This window comes from Bufo bufo, chromosome 3, assembly GCF_905171765.1.
Source record: "Bufo bufo chromosome 3, aBufBuf1.1, whole genome shotgun sequence".
Classification (NCBI taxonomy): domain Eukaryota; kingdom Metazoa; phylum Chordata; class Amphibia; order Anura; family Bufonidae; genus Bufo; species Bufo bufo.
The window spans coordinates 489,113,177-489,130,510 of record NC_053391.1 but is presented as its reverse complement, the minus strand read 5'-3'; the positions used below and the strand labels follow the sequence as shown (position 1 = coordinate 489,130,510).

Sequence of the window (17,334 nt, the reverse complement as noted above, 5' to 3'; positions counted from 1 at the left end):
TGAGTGCATCACTTCATCAGCCTCTCTAATTACCCTAATGCGCCCATCAGTCTGGAACAGGGTAAATCTGGACTCATCAGACCACATGATCTTCTTCCATTGCTCCAGAGTCCATTCTTTATGCTCCCTAGCAAATTGAAGCCTTTTTTTCTGGTTTGCCTCACTGATTAGTGGTTTTCTTACGGCTACACAGCTGTTCAGTCCCAATCCTTTAAGTTCCCTTCGCATTGTGATTGAGTGGAAATGCTCTTACTTTCACTATTAAACATAGCCCTGAGTTTTACTTTTGTTTTTCTTCGATTTGATTTCACCAAACGTTTAAGCAAACTTCGATCACGATCATTCAGGATTTTCTCCTGCCACATTTCTTCCTCGAATACGATGGGTCCCCACTATCTTTGCAGTTTTTAATAATGCGTTGGACAGTTCTTAACCCAATTTTAATAGTTTCTGCAATATCCTTTTGTTGCTTGATGCATGCCAATGATTTGACCCTTCTCAAAAAGACTAACATCTTTTCCACGACCACGAGATGTGTCTTTTGACATGGTTGTTAAAGAAATGAGAAGCAACTCATTGCACCAGTTGGGGTTAAATAACTTGTTGCTGAAAGATAATCGTCCATGCAGTAATTATCCAATAGGAGGCTCATAGCTATTTGCCAAGTTAAATCCAGGCGGCGACTTTTCTTTTTGACAAGCAGTGTAGTTCAAAGACATTTTGATGTCAAAATTGCATTATTATACCTATGTTAGTGAATGCATTACTGCAATAGACTGTGTAGTTCAAAGACATTTTGCAAAAATTGCATTATTAACAAAGTAAATTGTTAATACCAGTGTGTGGTGTGCTTGTAGAAGGGGAGGGGACGGCTAGTAGTGGTAGTAATAGTAGTGGCAGCAACAGTGGTACTCACGGTCAATACAGAGCAGGGAATTGGGAGGGGGCCCAAGGAGCCCAAGATGACATATTACTGTCTGATAAAAGTGGTGAGGAGGGTGTGGACTATGATGATGATTGGGTGTTGACCAGGAACTAGGTGCCGTATTGGGGTACTGCTGAGAAGGAGGTGATATCAGAGGAAGAGAGTGGTGGCCATGGCAGAAAAAAGAACAGAAGCAATGGCCAAATTTCTTGCAACAACAGGGCCAGATCTATATCTACTGTGGTCAGCTTGAGAATTGATGATGATGCTGATACAGTGGGCACAGGCTCAAAACCTGCCAGACTTAGGCCAGGCTTGGCTGCCACTAGCTTTGTGCCAATAAGTCCCATATGGTGTTTATGTTCTCCACAAGGCCAGCACACAAAACCATATCCATATGCAAGATCTGCAGGATTAAAATAAGCTGTGAGCATTCAAAGAGAAACATAGGCACCAGAGTTCTATAGCAGCACATGAGGCGGCATCACTAGATGCTGTGGGGGGGAAAAAGCAGGCCAGTGTTCTGAATCAGAATAAATCTGTCCTCCTTCTCCCGGTCTTCTTTGTGCCAGTTAGGCCACAGTAAAAGCAGCACAGAGTCTTCGTCATCATCAGCTGCTGCATCTCCTGCTCAGACTCCTATATGTCCTTTTCTCTGCTCCATTGTGAGACATCCATAACAGAATATGTGGCCATGAGAAAACTAATGGCCACAAGAAATTAGCTTGTGTGCTAGCTGAGCCCCATCCTGGCCAAGTTGCTAGTAGTGTAGTTGCTGCCATACCACTTAGTTTTGCTAATGGTAGAGCAGTTCTGTGCCTTCACCAAAATGTATTTCTGCTCTATGATATTCATACTTTTGCTTAGCTGTTCATTTTTTCTTTAAAACAATTGTTGAAAACTACAATTCTCACCATCTGGAACAGTACAGTACATGTCTTTCACGGCCCCCTGGGTCAACGTTTTTTTTGTGGCAGCAGAGAACCAAACTGCAGCATTAAGGCCAGGTCCTATTGACACCTCCTCCTTTGTGTCAGTCTAATTCTCACAAAAGGTGTTTACCGAGTCCTCCATGTCCCACTCCATGGACATCCTCCCATCCTTAACAGAAGCAGGGCAGAGACCTGCTCCCACTCGCTCTTCCTCCTACATGTCCTACTCCATGGACATTCTCCCGCTCCCAACTGAAGCATGGTAGAGACCTGCTCCCACTACATCTTCCTCTTTTCATATGTGTAAAGTGACGCCCTGCCATGCCATGTTTGATTCAGGTTAATTGGCTCTGACAAGCCCCACAGCAGATATGTTGCTAAAGTGTGCACAAAAGAAACAAAAAGTAATTCAATTAGTCTAAAAATGAGAGCAGCAAAATATGTTTGAAGTAGGTTTCCTTAAATAAACAGTCAACAAACTCACTACTGCTTCCATTATGAAATGCACTCAAACGCGACCATCTACTCAATGCGTTTCATGCTGGAAGCAGTAATGTGTTTGTTGGGATCACTATTGCGATCTTCTGTCTTTTGCCTGCCTGAGAGAGGGACTCTGGTGGAGGAGACACAATCAGTGAGAACTGCGATTAATTACATCAAGGTGACCTCAATACTGCGTCGATCAGAGGGATCCATGTTGAAGCTTTATCCTTGGAAATCCTGATTCTATTGGCAAAAGAGCTGCGTAGATCTCATATTTTTATGTAAGCAAACATCTTGTTGGCTGTCTCCCCGCCAACTCCAACTTGGCAAGGTTGTCAGCGACAATGGCAGGAACATCGTGGCAACGCTGCATTTGGGAAAATAACACATACTCCCTGCATGGCGAATGTGATAAATTCCATTACACAACGATCCCCTCTGCTGTGGGCGTTGCTGCTCCAACTTCTATCTGGGTCCTTAGCGGGGTGCACCATTTTGCGAACATCACTCAACCCCACTTACTAGCTAGTTACAATGCAGTTCGGCTGGTCATCTATATCAGTAGCAGTTGTGACATTCTCTGACCATGAGGTCCTCTTTGGCACCTTTATCCACTACAGAAATGTGCTACATAGCACAGAGCTGTCCCAGGGGTAACCCCCAAATGACATGTGACTCAACATAGCGATGCAGCCTTCATGGCAATTAACCCCTTACTTACTGTCACATGTCAACAATGTACAGTGTAGTTTCTTAATACACAGTGCAGTTTACAGCAAGTACTGTGGTGTTTCACCCATACATATTTGTAGCGCCCATCAACATACTGTCTGTGGGTATATAGCTCAAAATGGTGTGATCCACTTGTGCGGTGCACTCTCCATTCCCATAACTCCCATAACAATCAATGGAGAGCACGCCGCACATGCACAAAGTAATCTCCTTCACCTTGTGGGCCCCCTTCTCTAAGAGAGGACTAGGTCCGGGAGATGGCACCCAAACATATGTTACATTAGTGCCAATCTCACAGATGTCTCACAGTAACATGAGGCACTTTACATGGCATATTATACATAGTATATGAAAGTGCATCCATATACAAGAGGAAGCACACAATACAGGCATTTTCCACAGTTCATCATAGACAATATTGGCACCGTAACAAGGACAATGGAAACCCAGAGAAATCCCTAGAGCCACTGAATATAAATAAGAGCACAAAGGATACATATTTCTGTAAAAGAGGTTAAGAGCATTTTCAACCCTCTTACAAGATTATACTGTATATTGGTAAGTGAAACATGCTACATAATAATCTTAGTAACTGCTCTATTTAGGTTCACGTTCCTGTCAGCACACAGAATAATAGTCCCTTAATAAAAGGAAATACATTAATTTGGTTCACACTAAAGCTATTCGTCAGACAATTAAGGAATGCAAATCTGAGGCTTGAATGTGACAGAAAAGTAAGTAGTGATGATAAATGAAAACATTTCAAGGCTAAAAATATACTATTTCTTGACAACTAGGGAAATGTAAATCAGTATATTTCTTACCCTGAGATTTTCCATTATATTTAAAATAAATGCATATTAATATGTACCTCAGGCTTAGTGGTTTGATATTTCGTGTAATATTTAACAAATTCCAATTTTTCTTGGCACTTTCATTTGATCTTACCTTCACACATCACAGGCATTGAAATACACTATCCCTACTCCATGTATAGGTTCCACCAGGAGAGCAATTGTCAGAGGGCGATACAAGGTATAATACCGTAAAAAGGTAAACCTAATGCGTAGCACAGTTTTACAAGTGTCCATGGTTTCTAGCTTTTATTACAATTAATACACTTTTCAAATAAATTAAGTTTGGCACTGAAATAAGAAAGTTAAAGGGGTTTTCTGGGATTTTGATCGGGATAGGTCATCAGTATCTAATCGTGGGGGTACAACACCCGGGACCTTCGCCAATCAGCTGTTTGAGAAGGCACCGCCGTGGCCTTCTCTGTACTTACCAAGCACAGCGCTGTACATTGTATAGCGGCTGTGCTAGGTATTGTGCTCACCTCCATTCACTTCAATGGGGCTGAGCACAATACCAAGCAAAGTCGCTACACAATGTACGGAGCTGTGCTTGGTAAGCTGTCAGACGGATCCATCAGCTCCAAAAATTATGCATTCACCGGACAGAAAAGAACAAGTGATTATGTGGCTGAAGGTATATTAGACGGTCAGTGGATAACTGTCACGGTCCCTCAGGTGACTGATGCCAGGAAATCAAGGAGATTGGCTGAGCGTGGAGGAATCTAACAGCCTCCTTGATTCAGTGTTGATAGGGTTAATGACCACTTCCCTTTTCTCAGCTGTTGCTCAGTGGTAATCACTTCCACCCTTTATAGTCTCACCCCACCTTTCTAAATATGTGGTTGATAGCTTAATTTGGGTTTGGCTGAGCTGGTGTGTGATCCTCTCTGGTGTTCCTGTTCTTCCATCTCTACAGAAGTTAAGTGTCATGTTAATTTGTATTTGTTATATTCCCTGTTGTTGTATCTGGGCCTGAGACAGACTTCCATTCGTCCATCTGGGGAGGAATGGGTTGTCTCTGGTCCTATACTTATTCCAGGGCCTTATAGGGAAATCTAGGCCTAGGTATCCTGCATGTGAATATTCCTACCTTCAAGGTCTATTCATATTGATAGATAGTTAGGGCCTGGATTAGGGTTGTCTAGGAGGTGACCTGTTTCCTCCCTAGTTTACAGGCCCAGTTACTGTTCCCCTTCCCTCCTGTGTTCAGTGTGGAGTTTCCCCCCACACTGATTGTGACAATAACAATTATACTGCAGGCCAGTGGAGTACAGGCCCCAAACATTAGGCATTCACCGGACAGAAAAAAACAAGCGATTATGTGGCTGGAGGTATATTAGACGGTCAGTGGATAACAATTTTACTGTAGGCCAGTGGAGTACAGGCCCCAAAAATTATGCATTCACCGGACAGAAAAGAACAAGTGATTATGTGGTTGGAGGTATATTAGACGGTCAGTGGATAACAATTTTACTGTAGGTCAGTGGACTAAAGGCCCCAAAAATGAGGCATTCACCTGACAGAAAAGGCTTTTTATGCCGCTGTTAATACATAAGACAAGGACCATTCTTTGTTCTGGGTGGTGGGCTAGTCGTGAGCTAGGCGAGTGCGCTTATCGGTCACGATCCCCCCTGCTACACTGAACGTCCTTTCGGACAGGACACTCGACGAGGGGCAAGCCAAGAGTTCCATAGCAAATTGCGCCAGCTCTGGCCACAGGTAAAGCCTGCACACCCAGTAGTCCAGGGGTTCCTCGCTTTTCAGAGCGTCCACATCGGCCGTTAACCCGATGTAGTCGGACACCTGTCGGTCTAGGCGTTCCCTGAGGCTGGATCTGGAGTGTGGCTGTTGATGGGTTGGCTGCAAGAATGATCTCATATCCGAAGTGACCAACACATCTTCAAACCGCTCTATTCTTGCAGGAGCGGTAGGATTGGTAACCGCACCTGTTTCACTGTGGGTGGAAATTCCTCTGCCAGCAGCCGCAACAGCAGAATGCAGCATCTCTCGCAGCAAGGCCTGGAAATGCTGCATTCTGACAGCCCTCTGTGATGCTGGTAACATGTCTGCCATTTTGTGTTTGTACCGGGGGTCTAAGTACGTTGCCACCCAGTACTGGTTCTTGCCCTTTATGCTTTTTATACGGGGTTCCTCTTCAAACACTGGAGCATGAAGGCCCCCATTTGCACTAAATTGGAAGCGGTGGAGCGTCCTGGCTCCTGCTCATCGCCCAGGAGAATGTCGTCCTCTGTCTCCTCCCCCGAGCCACAGACAACACCATGGAGCCCCGAAAAGTTTAACCCCTTAAGGACACAGCCCTATTTCACCTTAAGGACCAGGCCATTTTTTGCAAATCTGACCAGTGTCACTTTAAGTGCTCATAACTTTTAAACGCTTTGACTTACCCAGGCCGTTCTGAGATTGTTTTTTCGTCACATATTGTACTTCATGTCACTGCTAAAATTGGGTCAAAAAAGTTAATTTTTTTGCATAAAAAAATACAATTTTTACCAAAAATTTTGAAAAATTAGCAAATTTCAAACTTTCAGTTTCTCTACTTCTGTAATACATAGTAATACCCCCAAAAATTGTGATGACTTTACATTCCCCATATGTCTACTTTATGTTTGTAGCATTTTGGGAATGATATTTTATTTTTTGGGGATGTTACAAGGCTTAGAAGTTTAGAAGCAAATTTTGAAATTTTCAGAAATCTTCAAAATCCCACTTTATATGGACCAGTTCAGGTTTGAAGTCACTTTGTGAGGCTTAGATAATAGAAACCTCCCAAAAATGACCCCATTCTAGAAACTACACCCCTCAAGGTATTCAAAACTGTTTTTTCAAACTTTATTAACCCTTTAGGTCTTCCACAAGACTTCATGGCAGATGGAGAAACAATTTTGAAATTTCTTTTTTTTGGAAAATTTTCCAATATAATCAATTTTTTCCAGGAGTAAAACAAGGGTTAACTGCCAAACAACACTCAAAATGGGTTGCCCTGATTCTGTAGTTTGCAAAAACACCCCATATGTGGTCGTAAACTACTGTTTGGCCGAACGGTAGCACATAGAAGGAGGGGAACACCATATGGGTTTTGGAAGGCAGATTTGGCAGGACTGGTTTTGTTTATACCATGTCCCATTTGAAGCCCCCTGTTGCACCCCTAGAATAGAAATTTCAAAAAAGTGACTCCATCTAAGAAAGTACACCCCTCAAGGTATTCAAAACTGGGTTTACAAACTTTGTTAACCCTTTAGGTGTTCCACAAGAGTTAATGGCAGATGGAGAAACAATTTTGAAATTTCTATTTTTTGGAAAATTTTCCAATATAATCAATTTTTTCCAGGAGTAAAACAAGGGTTAACTGCCAAACAACACTCAAAATGGGTTGCCCTGATTCTGTAGTTTGCAAAAACACCCCATATGTGGTCGTAAACTACTGTTTGGCCGAACGGTAGCACATAGAAGGAGGGGAACACCATATGGGTTTTGGAAGGCAGATTTGGCAGGACTGGTTTTGTTTATACCATGTCCCATTTGAAGCCCCCTGTTGCACCCCTAGAATAGAAATTTCAAAAAAGTGACTCCATCTAAGAAAGTACACCCCTCAAGGTATTCAAAACTGGGTTTACAAACTTTGTTAACCCTTTAGGTGTTCCACAAGAGTTAATGGCAGATGGAGAAACAATTTTGAAATTTCTATTTTTTGGAAAATTTTCCAATATAATCAATTTTTTCCAGGAGTAAAACAAGGGTTAACTGCCAAACAACACTCAAAATGGGTTGCCCTGATTCTGTAGTTTGCAAAAACACCCCATATGTGGTCGTAAACTACTGTTTGGCCCGAACGGTAGCACATAGAAGGAGGGGAACACCATATGGGTTTTGGAAGGCAGATTTGGCAGGACTGGTTTTGTTTATACCATGTCCCATTTGAAGCCCCCTGTTGCACCCCTAGAATAGAAATTTCAAAAAAGTGACTCCATCTAAGAAAGTACACCCCTCAAGGTATTCAAAACTGGGTTTACAAACTTTGTTAACCCTTTAGGTGTTCCACAAGAGTTAATGGCAGATGGAGAAACAATTTTGAAATTTCTATTTTTTGGAAAATTTTCCAATATAATCAATTTTTTCCAGGAGTAAAACAAGGGTTAACTGCCAAACAACACTCAAAATGGGTTGCCCTGATTCCGTAGTTTGCAAAAACACCCCATATGTGGTCGTAAACTACTGTTTGGCCGAACGGTAGCACATAGAAGGAGGGGAACACCATATGGGTTTTGGAAGGCAGATTTGGCAGGACTGGTTTTGTTTATACCATGTCCCATTTGAAGCCCCCTGTTGCACCCCTAGAATAGAAATTTCAAAAAAGTGACTCCATCTAAGAAAGTACACCCCTCAAGGTATTCAAAACTGGGTTTACAAACTTTGTTAACCCTTTAGGTGTTCCACAAGAGTTAATGGCAGATGGAGAAACAATTTTGAAATTTCTATTTTTTGGAAAATTTTCCAATATAATCAATTTTTTCCAGGAGTAAAACAAGGGTTAACTGCCAAACAACACTCAAAATGGGTTGCCCTGATTCTGTAGTTTGCAGAAACACCCCATATGTGGTCGTAAACTACTATTTGGCTAAACGGCAGGACATAGAAGAAGGGGAACGCCATATGGTTTTTGGAAGGCAGATTTTGCTGGACTGGTTTATTTACACCATGTACCCTTTCAAGCCCCCTGATGCACCCCTAGAGTAGAAACTCCATAAAAGTGACCCCATCTAGGAAACTACGGGATAAGGTGGTTGTTGTTTTGGGACTATTTTAGGGGTAAATTTGATTTTTGGTTGCTCTATATTACTCTTTTTGAGGCAATGTAACAAAAAAATTAAATTCTAAAATTGTTTCTACATTCGCTATTTAGTTTTGTGGAACACCTAAAGGGTTAACATAGTTTGTAAAGTAACTTTTGAATACCTTGAGGGGTGTAGTTTCTTAGATGGGGTCACTTTTTTGGAGTTTCTAGTCTAGGCTACATCAGGGGGGGCTTCTAATGGGACATGGTGTCAAAAAAAAAACTGTCCATCAAAATCTGCCTTCCAGAAACCATATGGAGTTCCCTTCGTTCTATGCCCTGCCGTGCGGCTATATAGCCATTTACGACCACATATGGGGTGTTTCTGCAAACTACAGAATCGGGGCAATAAATATTTAGTTTTGTTTGGCTGTTAACCGTTGCTTTATTACCGGCAAAATGGATTCAAATTGAAATTTTGCCCAAAAATAGGTGTTTTGGCACCGTTTTTATTTTATATTTTTAACACCGTTCATCCGAGGCGTTTGGTCAAAAGTAATTTTTATAGCGACGACTTTTACGCACGCGACGATGCCCAATATGTATGGCTCTCAGACTTTGGAGACACTAAGCAGGCATTCTAAAACTGCGGCCCTCCAGATGTTGTAAAACTACAATTCCCACCATGCCCTGCTGATGGCTGTAGGTTGTCTGGGCATGCTGGGAGTTATAGTTTTACAACATCTGGAGGGCCGCAGTTTGAGGATGCCTGCACTAAAACTAATATTTTTTGGGGAAAGAAAAATTGTTTCCGTGTCTCCAAAGTCTGAGAGCCATAGTGTTTTATGTTCTCTAGTGGACTGTTGGGGATTATAAAAATTTAGTACTCCATGGAAGTGTGATACTCCCTGAAGCAATCGATAATGCAGAGGCCCGGATGATCGGGGCACGTGTCACACTGAGTGGTGGTGTCCTTCCGTATCCCCCTCTTGTGACACACTCTGCATCTTTTTTGGGTTCGTCCCTTCTTTCCAGTATGGGGGACCACACCTGGAAAGTGTTGGCCAGGGACGATCCGGGCGCCTCCAGTTCCCGAGGTACTCCGGCCTGCTCTTTCCCGGTCCGAAAAGATCAGGTCTTTGAGGACTGCCTCATAGAACTGGAGGAATGTCCCTGTGCTGCCAGCGCTTCGGGATAGTACAAAAGAGTTGTACATGGCAACCTGTACCAAGTAGACCGCAACTTTTTTGTACCATGCCCGGGTTTTGCGCATGGCATTATATGGCTTGAGGACTTGATCAGAGAGATCAACTCCTCCCATATACCGATTGTAGGCGACGATACAATCGGGCTTGAGGACCGTTGCCGCGGTACCTCGCACAGAGACGGGGGTGGTGCTGTTACCGTGGATTGTGGACAGCATAAGGACATCCCTCTTGTCCTTATACCTGACCAGCAACAGGCTTCCACTGGTAAGGGCACGGGTCTCACCCCTGGGGATGGGTACCTGGAGGGGGTGGGCAGGGAGGCCGCGTTGATTTTTCCGCACGGTCCCACAAGCGAACGTGGATCTGGCGGCAAGGGACCTGAACAAGGGAATGCTGGTATAAAAGTTGTCCACGTACAAGTGGTAACCCTTATCCAGCAGTGGGTACATAAGGTCCCACACGAGTTTCCCGGTAACACCCAGAGTGGGGGGACATTCTGGTGGTTGAATCCGGGAATCTCGCCCCTCGTACACACGAAATTTGTAAGTGTACCCTGAGGTACTCTCACAAATTTTGTATAGCTTCACGCCATACCTCGCCCGCTTTGTGGGAATGTATTGGCGGAAACTGAGTCTCCCCTTGAACGCAACGAGAGACTCATCAACCGCGACCTCCCTTCCAGGTACGTAGGCCTCCATGAATTTGGCCCCAAAGTGATTGATGACCGGCCGTATCTTGTACAGCCGGTCATAGGCAGGATCACTTCGGGGGGGACATGCTGCATTATCGGAATAATGCAGACATTTCCGGATGGCCTCAAACCGGGAGCGTGTCATGGCCGTACTGTACAGTGGGGTCTGGTAGAGTATGTCCCCACTCCAGTATTGCCTGACACTGGGTTTTTGCACTAGACCCATATGCAGCACGAGGCCCCAAAATGTCCTCATCTCGGCTGCACTGACCGGCGTCCAGCCACCGGGTCTAGCCAAAAATGAGCCCGGGTTTTGAGCGACGAACTGTTGGGCGTACAGATTCGTCTGCTCCACCATCAGATTCACCAGTGGGTTACTGAAAAAAAAACTAAAAAAGTCCATTTCAGTAAACCCCACTGTGGGAATCTGGATTCCTGGATTGCCAGCAAAATCCGGAATCTCGGGCTCAAAGTCCACTGGGGGACACCAGCTAAGTTCATCGGCAGGGGGCTCCGATGGGCTTATTTGGTGGGCCGGGAAACCAGTACGAACCCCAGGGCGGCTCGTACTAGGGTGGGCCACAGGATCCCTAGCATGTGGGGCCCCTGGCTCCGCCTGGCGGCGTCTCCGCTGCCTTGGTGGCTCATCGTCATCCGATGATGATGAGGAGGATGCGGATGACAAAAGGAACGTGGGGTCATCCTCATCCTCACTGGGGCTCTCGGAGTCGGAGGCAATCTGGGCGTATGCCTCCTCCACCGAGAACATCCGGCGGGCCATGGGTGTGTGTGTGTGTGTGCGTGTGTATGTGCGTGCGTGTAAACCTTTATTCTATGTGCGTGTGTGTGGGGGCACGGGTGTTCACGTACTAAAAAGTCCAGGCAAAAAAAATGGGCAAATGTTAGAAAAAAAAAAAAAAGTTCAAACTTGCTGATCAGCGGTTCAACGCTGATCAGCGGTCGGTGGGGTGGTGGGGCGGGCGATGCGCTAACAGTGGCCGGACGCTAAGAGTGCCGGACAGTCAGCGCACGCAGAAAAAAAAAAAAGTGGTGGTGGGGGAAGGGTCTGGTGGGGGGGGGGGGGGGGGGGGTGGGGGGGTGGATTGGGGGGGCTGGGGGGGGGGGGGGGGGGGGGGGGGGGGGGGGGGGGGGGCAAGGGGCAGGGGGGGTCGGGGGTCTGAAAGCTGAAACAAAAAAGTTTAGAATAAATGTGCTTTTTTTTTTTTTTTTTTTTCTAACTTTTCCCTTCTTTCCCTGCCTAACGGTGCCTCTCCCTCACTGACCCTAACCTACCTGGGTGGCGATGGGTGCAGGAGGGTGATGGATGGCGATTAGGGGGACACAGGAGCTGGTGCTGGACGATGCTGCACGGTCAGGGTGCTGGACAGGAAGAGGAGGGGAGAGAGGAGCGCAGGAAGTTTGAATCTCGCGCCTCTCTCCCCTGCACCAATCAGCACCCTGGACAGCGGCATTCAGCACCAGGGCCAGCACCGCCTCTCCAAATCCTCGGACTGCGATAGGTGGTGTATAATTACGCCACCGATCGCAGTCTTTTTCCGGTTCATCGGGTCACAGGACACCCGAATGGACCGGAAACGCAGAAAACCGCAGGTCTGAATTGACCTGCGGTTTTCTGCGATCGTCGATGCGGGGGGGTCAAATGACCCCCCCCTGCATTGTTACAGGATGCCGGCTGAATGATTTCAGCCGGCATCCCGTTCCGATTAACCCCCGCGGCGCCGGCATCGCTATTTAAAGCCATGACGTACCGGTACGTCATGTGTCCTTAAGGACTCGGGAAACATGCCGTACCGGTACGTCATGTGTCCTTAAGGGGTTAAAGTCTCCCTCAAAGCCTGCTCTATTTGCTCCTCCTACCCCCAGCCACCATCCTCCTCTGACTCCTTTTCAGACTCCTGCTGACTTGTCTCAGATGGAGTAGCCCCCCTTGGGAATTCATTCAGCATTGCAACTTCCTCATCTTCCAGCTCCTGCTCCTCGACGGCTTGATCAATGACAGATGCAATGCACGCTCCAGAAAGAAGGCATAAAGGTACGATGTCACTGATGGCGCCCTGGCTGCGACTGACCAATTTGGTGATCTCATCAAATGGCCGCAGATGTCTGCATGCGTCACGTATGAGCAGCCACTGGCGCAGTAAAAAGAAACCAAGCTCCCCAGAACCTGTCCTGCTGCAGAGTTCGTACAGGTAGTTGTTAATGGCACGTTGCTGCTGGAGCAGCATATCAAGCATTTACAAGGTAGAGTTCCAGCGTGTCGGGCTGTCACAAATGAGACGTCTGACAGGCAGGTGGTGTCACCACTGAACGTCTGCAAGGCGAACCAAGGCCATGTAAGATCTTCTAAAATGTCAGTAATCAAAGAAGAAAATTTATCCAGCTCACCATAAGCGTTCGGTGCACGGAGAGGACCGGACCCGTCCCTTGTACAATCAAAGAAATAAAGGAATATTCTCTAGCATCCATCAGATTTGTCGTCTTTATTGTAGATCGGTATAACAGTACATGCTTCAATCTTCACCACCCTCCACCACAGGTTAACATGTTTCAAACTCGGAAGTCCTTAGTCATAACCTTAGGTTACAGATTTACCTGGCTGCCGCAAGACGTCCTGGACCCCGTGGGATTTGCCAATGAATCCCTGTACGACAAGTTCAGGACGTGTGCCATGCACGGCACCTGTGTCATTTTGCACTGTTTCAGCGCGCTCAGCAGATTGGCACCGTTGTTGCACACCAATTTATCAACTGTCAAATTGAGCAGGGCGGAAAGCAGTGTAGGACCGGTGTGGCTCTTGGCTTCCAGGCACGACAGCCGCTGCACAGCATGGCAACGTCTCACCTGGCTCGTCGAATAGGTTTTGGGGAGCTTGGGAAGTGCAGTGGAAAAGGAGGAGTCAGCCGAGGAGGAGACTGAGGATGAAGTAGGAGAAGAAGAGCAGGCCTGCATGCAATCATTGGCGATAACACCAAATGCACACCGGTGCCACGGGTTACATGCTTGACGGCCGTCAGAAGGTTCACCCAGTGGGCAGTAAAAGTTATGTACCTTCCCTGCTTGTATTTGCTAGACCACGTGTCTGTAGTCAGATGTATCTTGGCACCGACACTGTGTGCCAGATATATATTCACTTGCCGCTGAACGTGGCCATATAGCTCAGGGATGCCCTTCTGGGAGAAATGGACTTTCCATTGCGGTGTGCCAATGGCCACAAATTTTCTAAAGGCCTCAGAGTCTACAAGTTTATATGGCAGTAGTTGGCGGGCTAGCAGTTCTGACAAGCCAGCGGTCAGCCGTTGGGCAAGAGGGTTATCAAATTTTTACGCTCGAACATTTGGGCCACGGAAGCCTGCCTTCTGCCAGATGAACGCAATGACGGCATGGTGGAAGGTGGAGTGGAGGACAAATGTGAGGAGAAGAGGCAAGACGTGGAGCGCCGGGAGTGTGGCTTTGTGGCTTCTGACGGCGTTGCTCCTACTGGGCTCGGTGATGGGAGGCCAGGTGCCTTCTAAAGGCGGTCGTCCCTAGGTGAGTGTTAGGCTTACCACGACTTATGCGTTGACAGCATACGCTACAGATGGCAGCACTATTGTCAGCAGCTGACATGTTAAAAAAAAGTCCACACTGCGGAGCCATATGCCGGCGTCCTGGCAGAGCGAGATGTAACCGTGCATGGCGGATGGTTCGCCCCAGATAAATTTGCAGTCTGCTTTTTGCCTCCTGTGCACTGCGAGTTCTGCCTGCTTCTCAGTCTCTCCCTATGAACTCCTATCCTCTTCCACTCTTGTGGGCATCCACGTGACATCCATCAACACATCATCGTCACCTTCACCACCACTGACATTAGAGATCTCGGAGTAGGCAGCAACAGCGGGGACCACCCTCCTTGGGCTGATCTGGGTACTGTCGTCAGACCGCTGGGTGGCGGCCAATGCTACCTCCTCTTCCTCATCCGATTCCAAGAATGGCTGAGCATCGGTATGGTCTGGGATTGGATGGGAAAATAATTCTTCTGACTCGAGTGGAGGGGCTATGGTGGTGGTGTCTTTGGGGGTGCACACAGCAGAGAGTGCGGAGGGGTGCAGATACAGAGGATGAGGAGGGTGCAGAAGCGGAAGGTTGAGTGGGCCACTCTGGTGCATCCTTTGACGTGATTGCACGCACCTTTTCCAGCTTCCCACTTAGGCTCCGGCCTGGTGCACCTGCCCGACCCCTACCACCGCTGTGGAACGGCCTGCCTCTTTCTCTGCCTGTCATTTTTAAAATGACCCTGTGCCAAAGTCCCTAGAGAAGAGCAGTATTTGTGGAAGCAGGTATATCGCAGGCCTCAATCAGTATTTGGTGGAAGCAGGTATATTGCACCCCTCAATCAGTATTTTGTGGAAGCAGGTATATAGAACCCCTGAATCAATATTTGGTGGAAGCAGGTATATTCGCACCCCTCAATCAGTATTTTGTGGAAGCAGGTGTATCGCACTTCTCAATCATTTTTTTGGGGGCAACAGGTATATTACACACGTTGCAAATAATTGTTCCAATAACGCTTGTCCCTCTATATACCTGCGGTATCGCAGCAGAACCGCACACAACTGCTGCACAATACAAATGTTAGAAAGTATATTATAGGTATATTACACCCCTCAATCAGTTTGTTTGGGGGCAACAGGTATATCACACCAGTTGAAATTAGTTACTCCAATAGCGTTGGTCCCTCTGTATAGCTGCAGTATCTCAGCAGAACCGCACACAACTGCTGCACAATACAAATGCACTATAATATACTTTCTATGTTAGAAAGTATATTATAAGTATATCACACCCCTGAGTATATCACACCTATCGATAAGCACACCTATACTAGTCCATAAAAAGACTTTTGTGGCCCTATTAGCTAGCGTTTGGTGTCCCTAACAGTCTGTTCCTGCTCCACAAAGCAACCTCTCCCTACACTGGCAAAACACAGAATGTAAAATGGCTGCCAGATCGGGTTCTGTGATAGGGTAGGGGGTGTGTCCATGTGCTGAAACGTCTCAATTGGCTGTCCTGTCCACCTGATGGATGTGTCAAAGACCGGCGCAATGCAAAAGTATATGGTGCCGGCGGACATCGCCATATGTTCACATCTTCAACGAATCGGGAAGGAGCAAAATTTGGCAATCAAGAAGGGAAGGAGCAAAATTTGCCGCGAAACGACCGCCGGGCGAACCGCAAGGCCATCTCTAACAATAAGCCATGCTGCTCTTTTGTGGTTATTTCCAGGTACTGTATGAGTCACTAGACATACTGTTTGCTGTAAAACATGGAAGAACTTTTCGCTAAAAATGAAATGTAAAAATCTTGCACACCATTTTCAATGTTTTAGATGCAAGGACGTCACCTCAGGGCATGTGCCAGGCCTTATAGCTGGCAACATGGCTTCTGTTAGATGCAATGCATGAAATTCAATGGTGGAGATTTTGCAGCTATAATGGGATAACAATGGCTAACAACCAATCAAGTGATTTTTTTTATTTTTATTTTTAAGTCTGTCAAAAATGAGAGATGGAGTCTAAACCATTCACAAAAAGTGTTAACTCCATCTAAGGAACGGTCCACGTGGTCAGGTTTGTACATGCTGTTTTGGAAGCCCAAATCAAGAGTGGATAATAAATGGAGAGAATGTATAATGATCAGATATGACTTCTCTTCTTTGAATTCACTCCTGGTTTTTCCTTCCAAAACTGCACGCAGAAACAGTTCCCTATGTCTAACCTTGTAAGCAAAATTAATACAGGTCACTAGATTAGGAGTCAAATTTAAAGGAGTTCTCGGATATCAATGAAAAACTAGAAAAAAAAAAGGCTGTGAGAGAGGGCAGTTTGCTTCCCGAAGGGCAGGAGGTCAGTAAAATAATGAGTGTCTGAAGGCAACTGTGAAGTTTAGGGCTGCATTTCAGCAAATGGATTTGGGAAAGAGACAGACGGATTTGAGCAAGCCTACATTCACAGAGATATGTGGTTGGTTCTCCAAGATGTTTGGAATGACCATTTGTGAGGACACAATCACTATAAAAGAAATGATCTTCTACAGAGCTCAAGATTTTCAAGATTAAATTGCATAAACTATATGTAGCTTATTTTATCAGTTTCATTAATCAAAAAGGGAAAAAAAACACAAAAAAACAGATACCTCATAAATGAATTCCACAGTCCTGTCTTCTCTTCTGGCTCACTGCTCAAGAGATCTGCATGTATTTGATCCGGCTTTTTCTGTACCTGGATGGCAGAGTAAAAACATCAACCCGTGCGCTTCCTATATGGAAATCTAATTTGTTAAAATCCACTTTGCTATTAGGATGTTGAAGCATTCACAAGCAATTTCTTGACTTACATTGACCTTTATCAGAATGTAAAAAAAAAATCTTATGACTGACTGTTTTATTGTGTTTTGTTTGTCCTCTGGATCTGGAAGGTCATTCAATGGCATTAAAACTTGCAGAGTATTCTTGTGTTGTTTCTTGCTGTAAAACAGCTTGTACAGAATGAGAATAAAACTGGAAAGTCGAATGTGCATATGGTATAAAAGAGGAGTTTGCCTGAATTTCCTTTTCTAGATCAGAGATATTGACAGATGGGAAATAAATATTCCACCACCATTTTGAGTATTTAAACCTCTGATAAATGATATTTCATTCAATCCTCATGTTCTGGCCTGGTT

The 17,334-nt window shown here is 45.5% G+C and overlaps 1 protein-coding gene across 2 annotated transcripts in view; it reads right to left on the bottom strand.

Annotated features, from left to right (window-relative positions):
• The window catches only part of UGGT2 (UDP-glucose glycoprotein glucosyltransferase 2), a 499,843-nt gene that overhangs the window by 99,228 nt on the left and 383,281 nt on the right, over nt 1-17,334 (bottom strand). For both annotated transcript variants that reach the window (XM_040425306.1, XM_040425307.1), the window contains exon 31: nt 16,807-16,892. In XM_040425306.1, the coding sequence (XP_040281240.1) occupies nt 16,807-16,892 (86 nt within the window). The remainder of the gene's footprint in view (nt 1-16,806; nt 16,893-17,334) is intronic.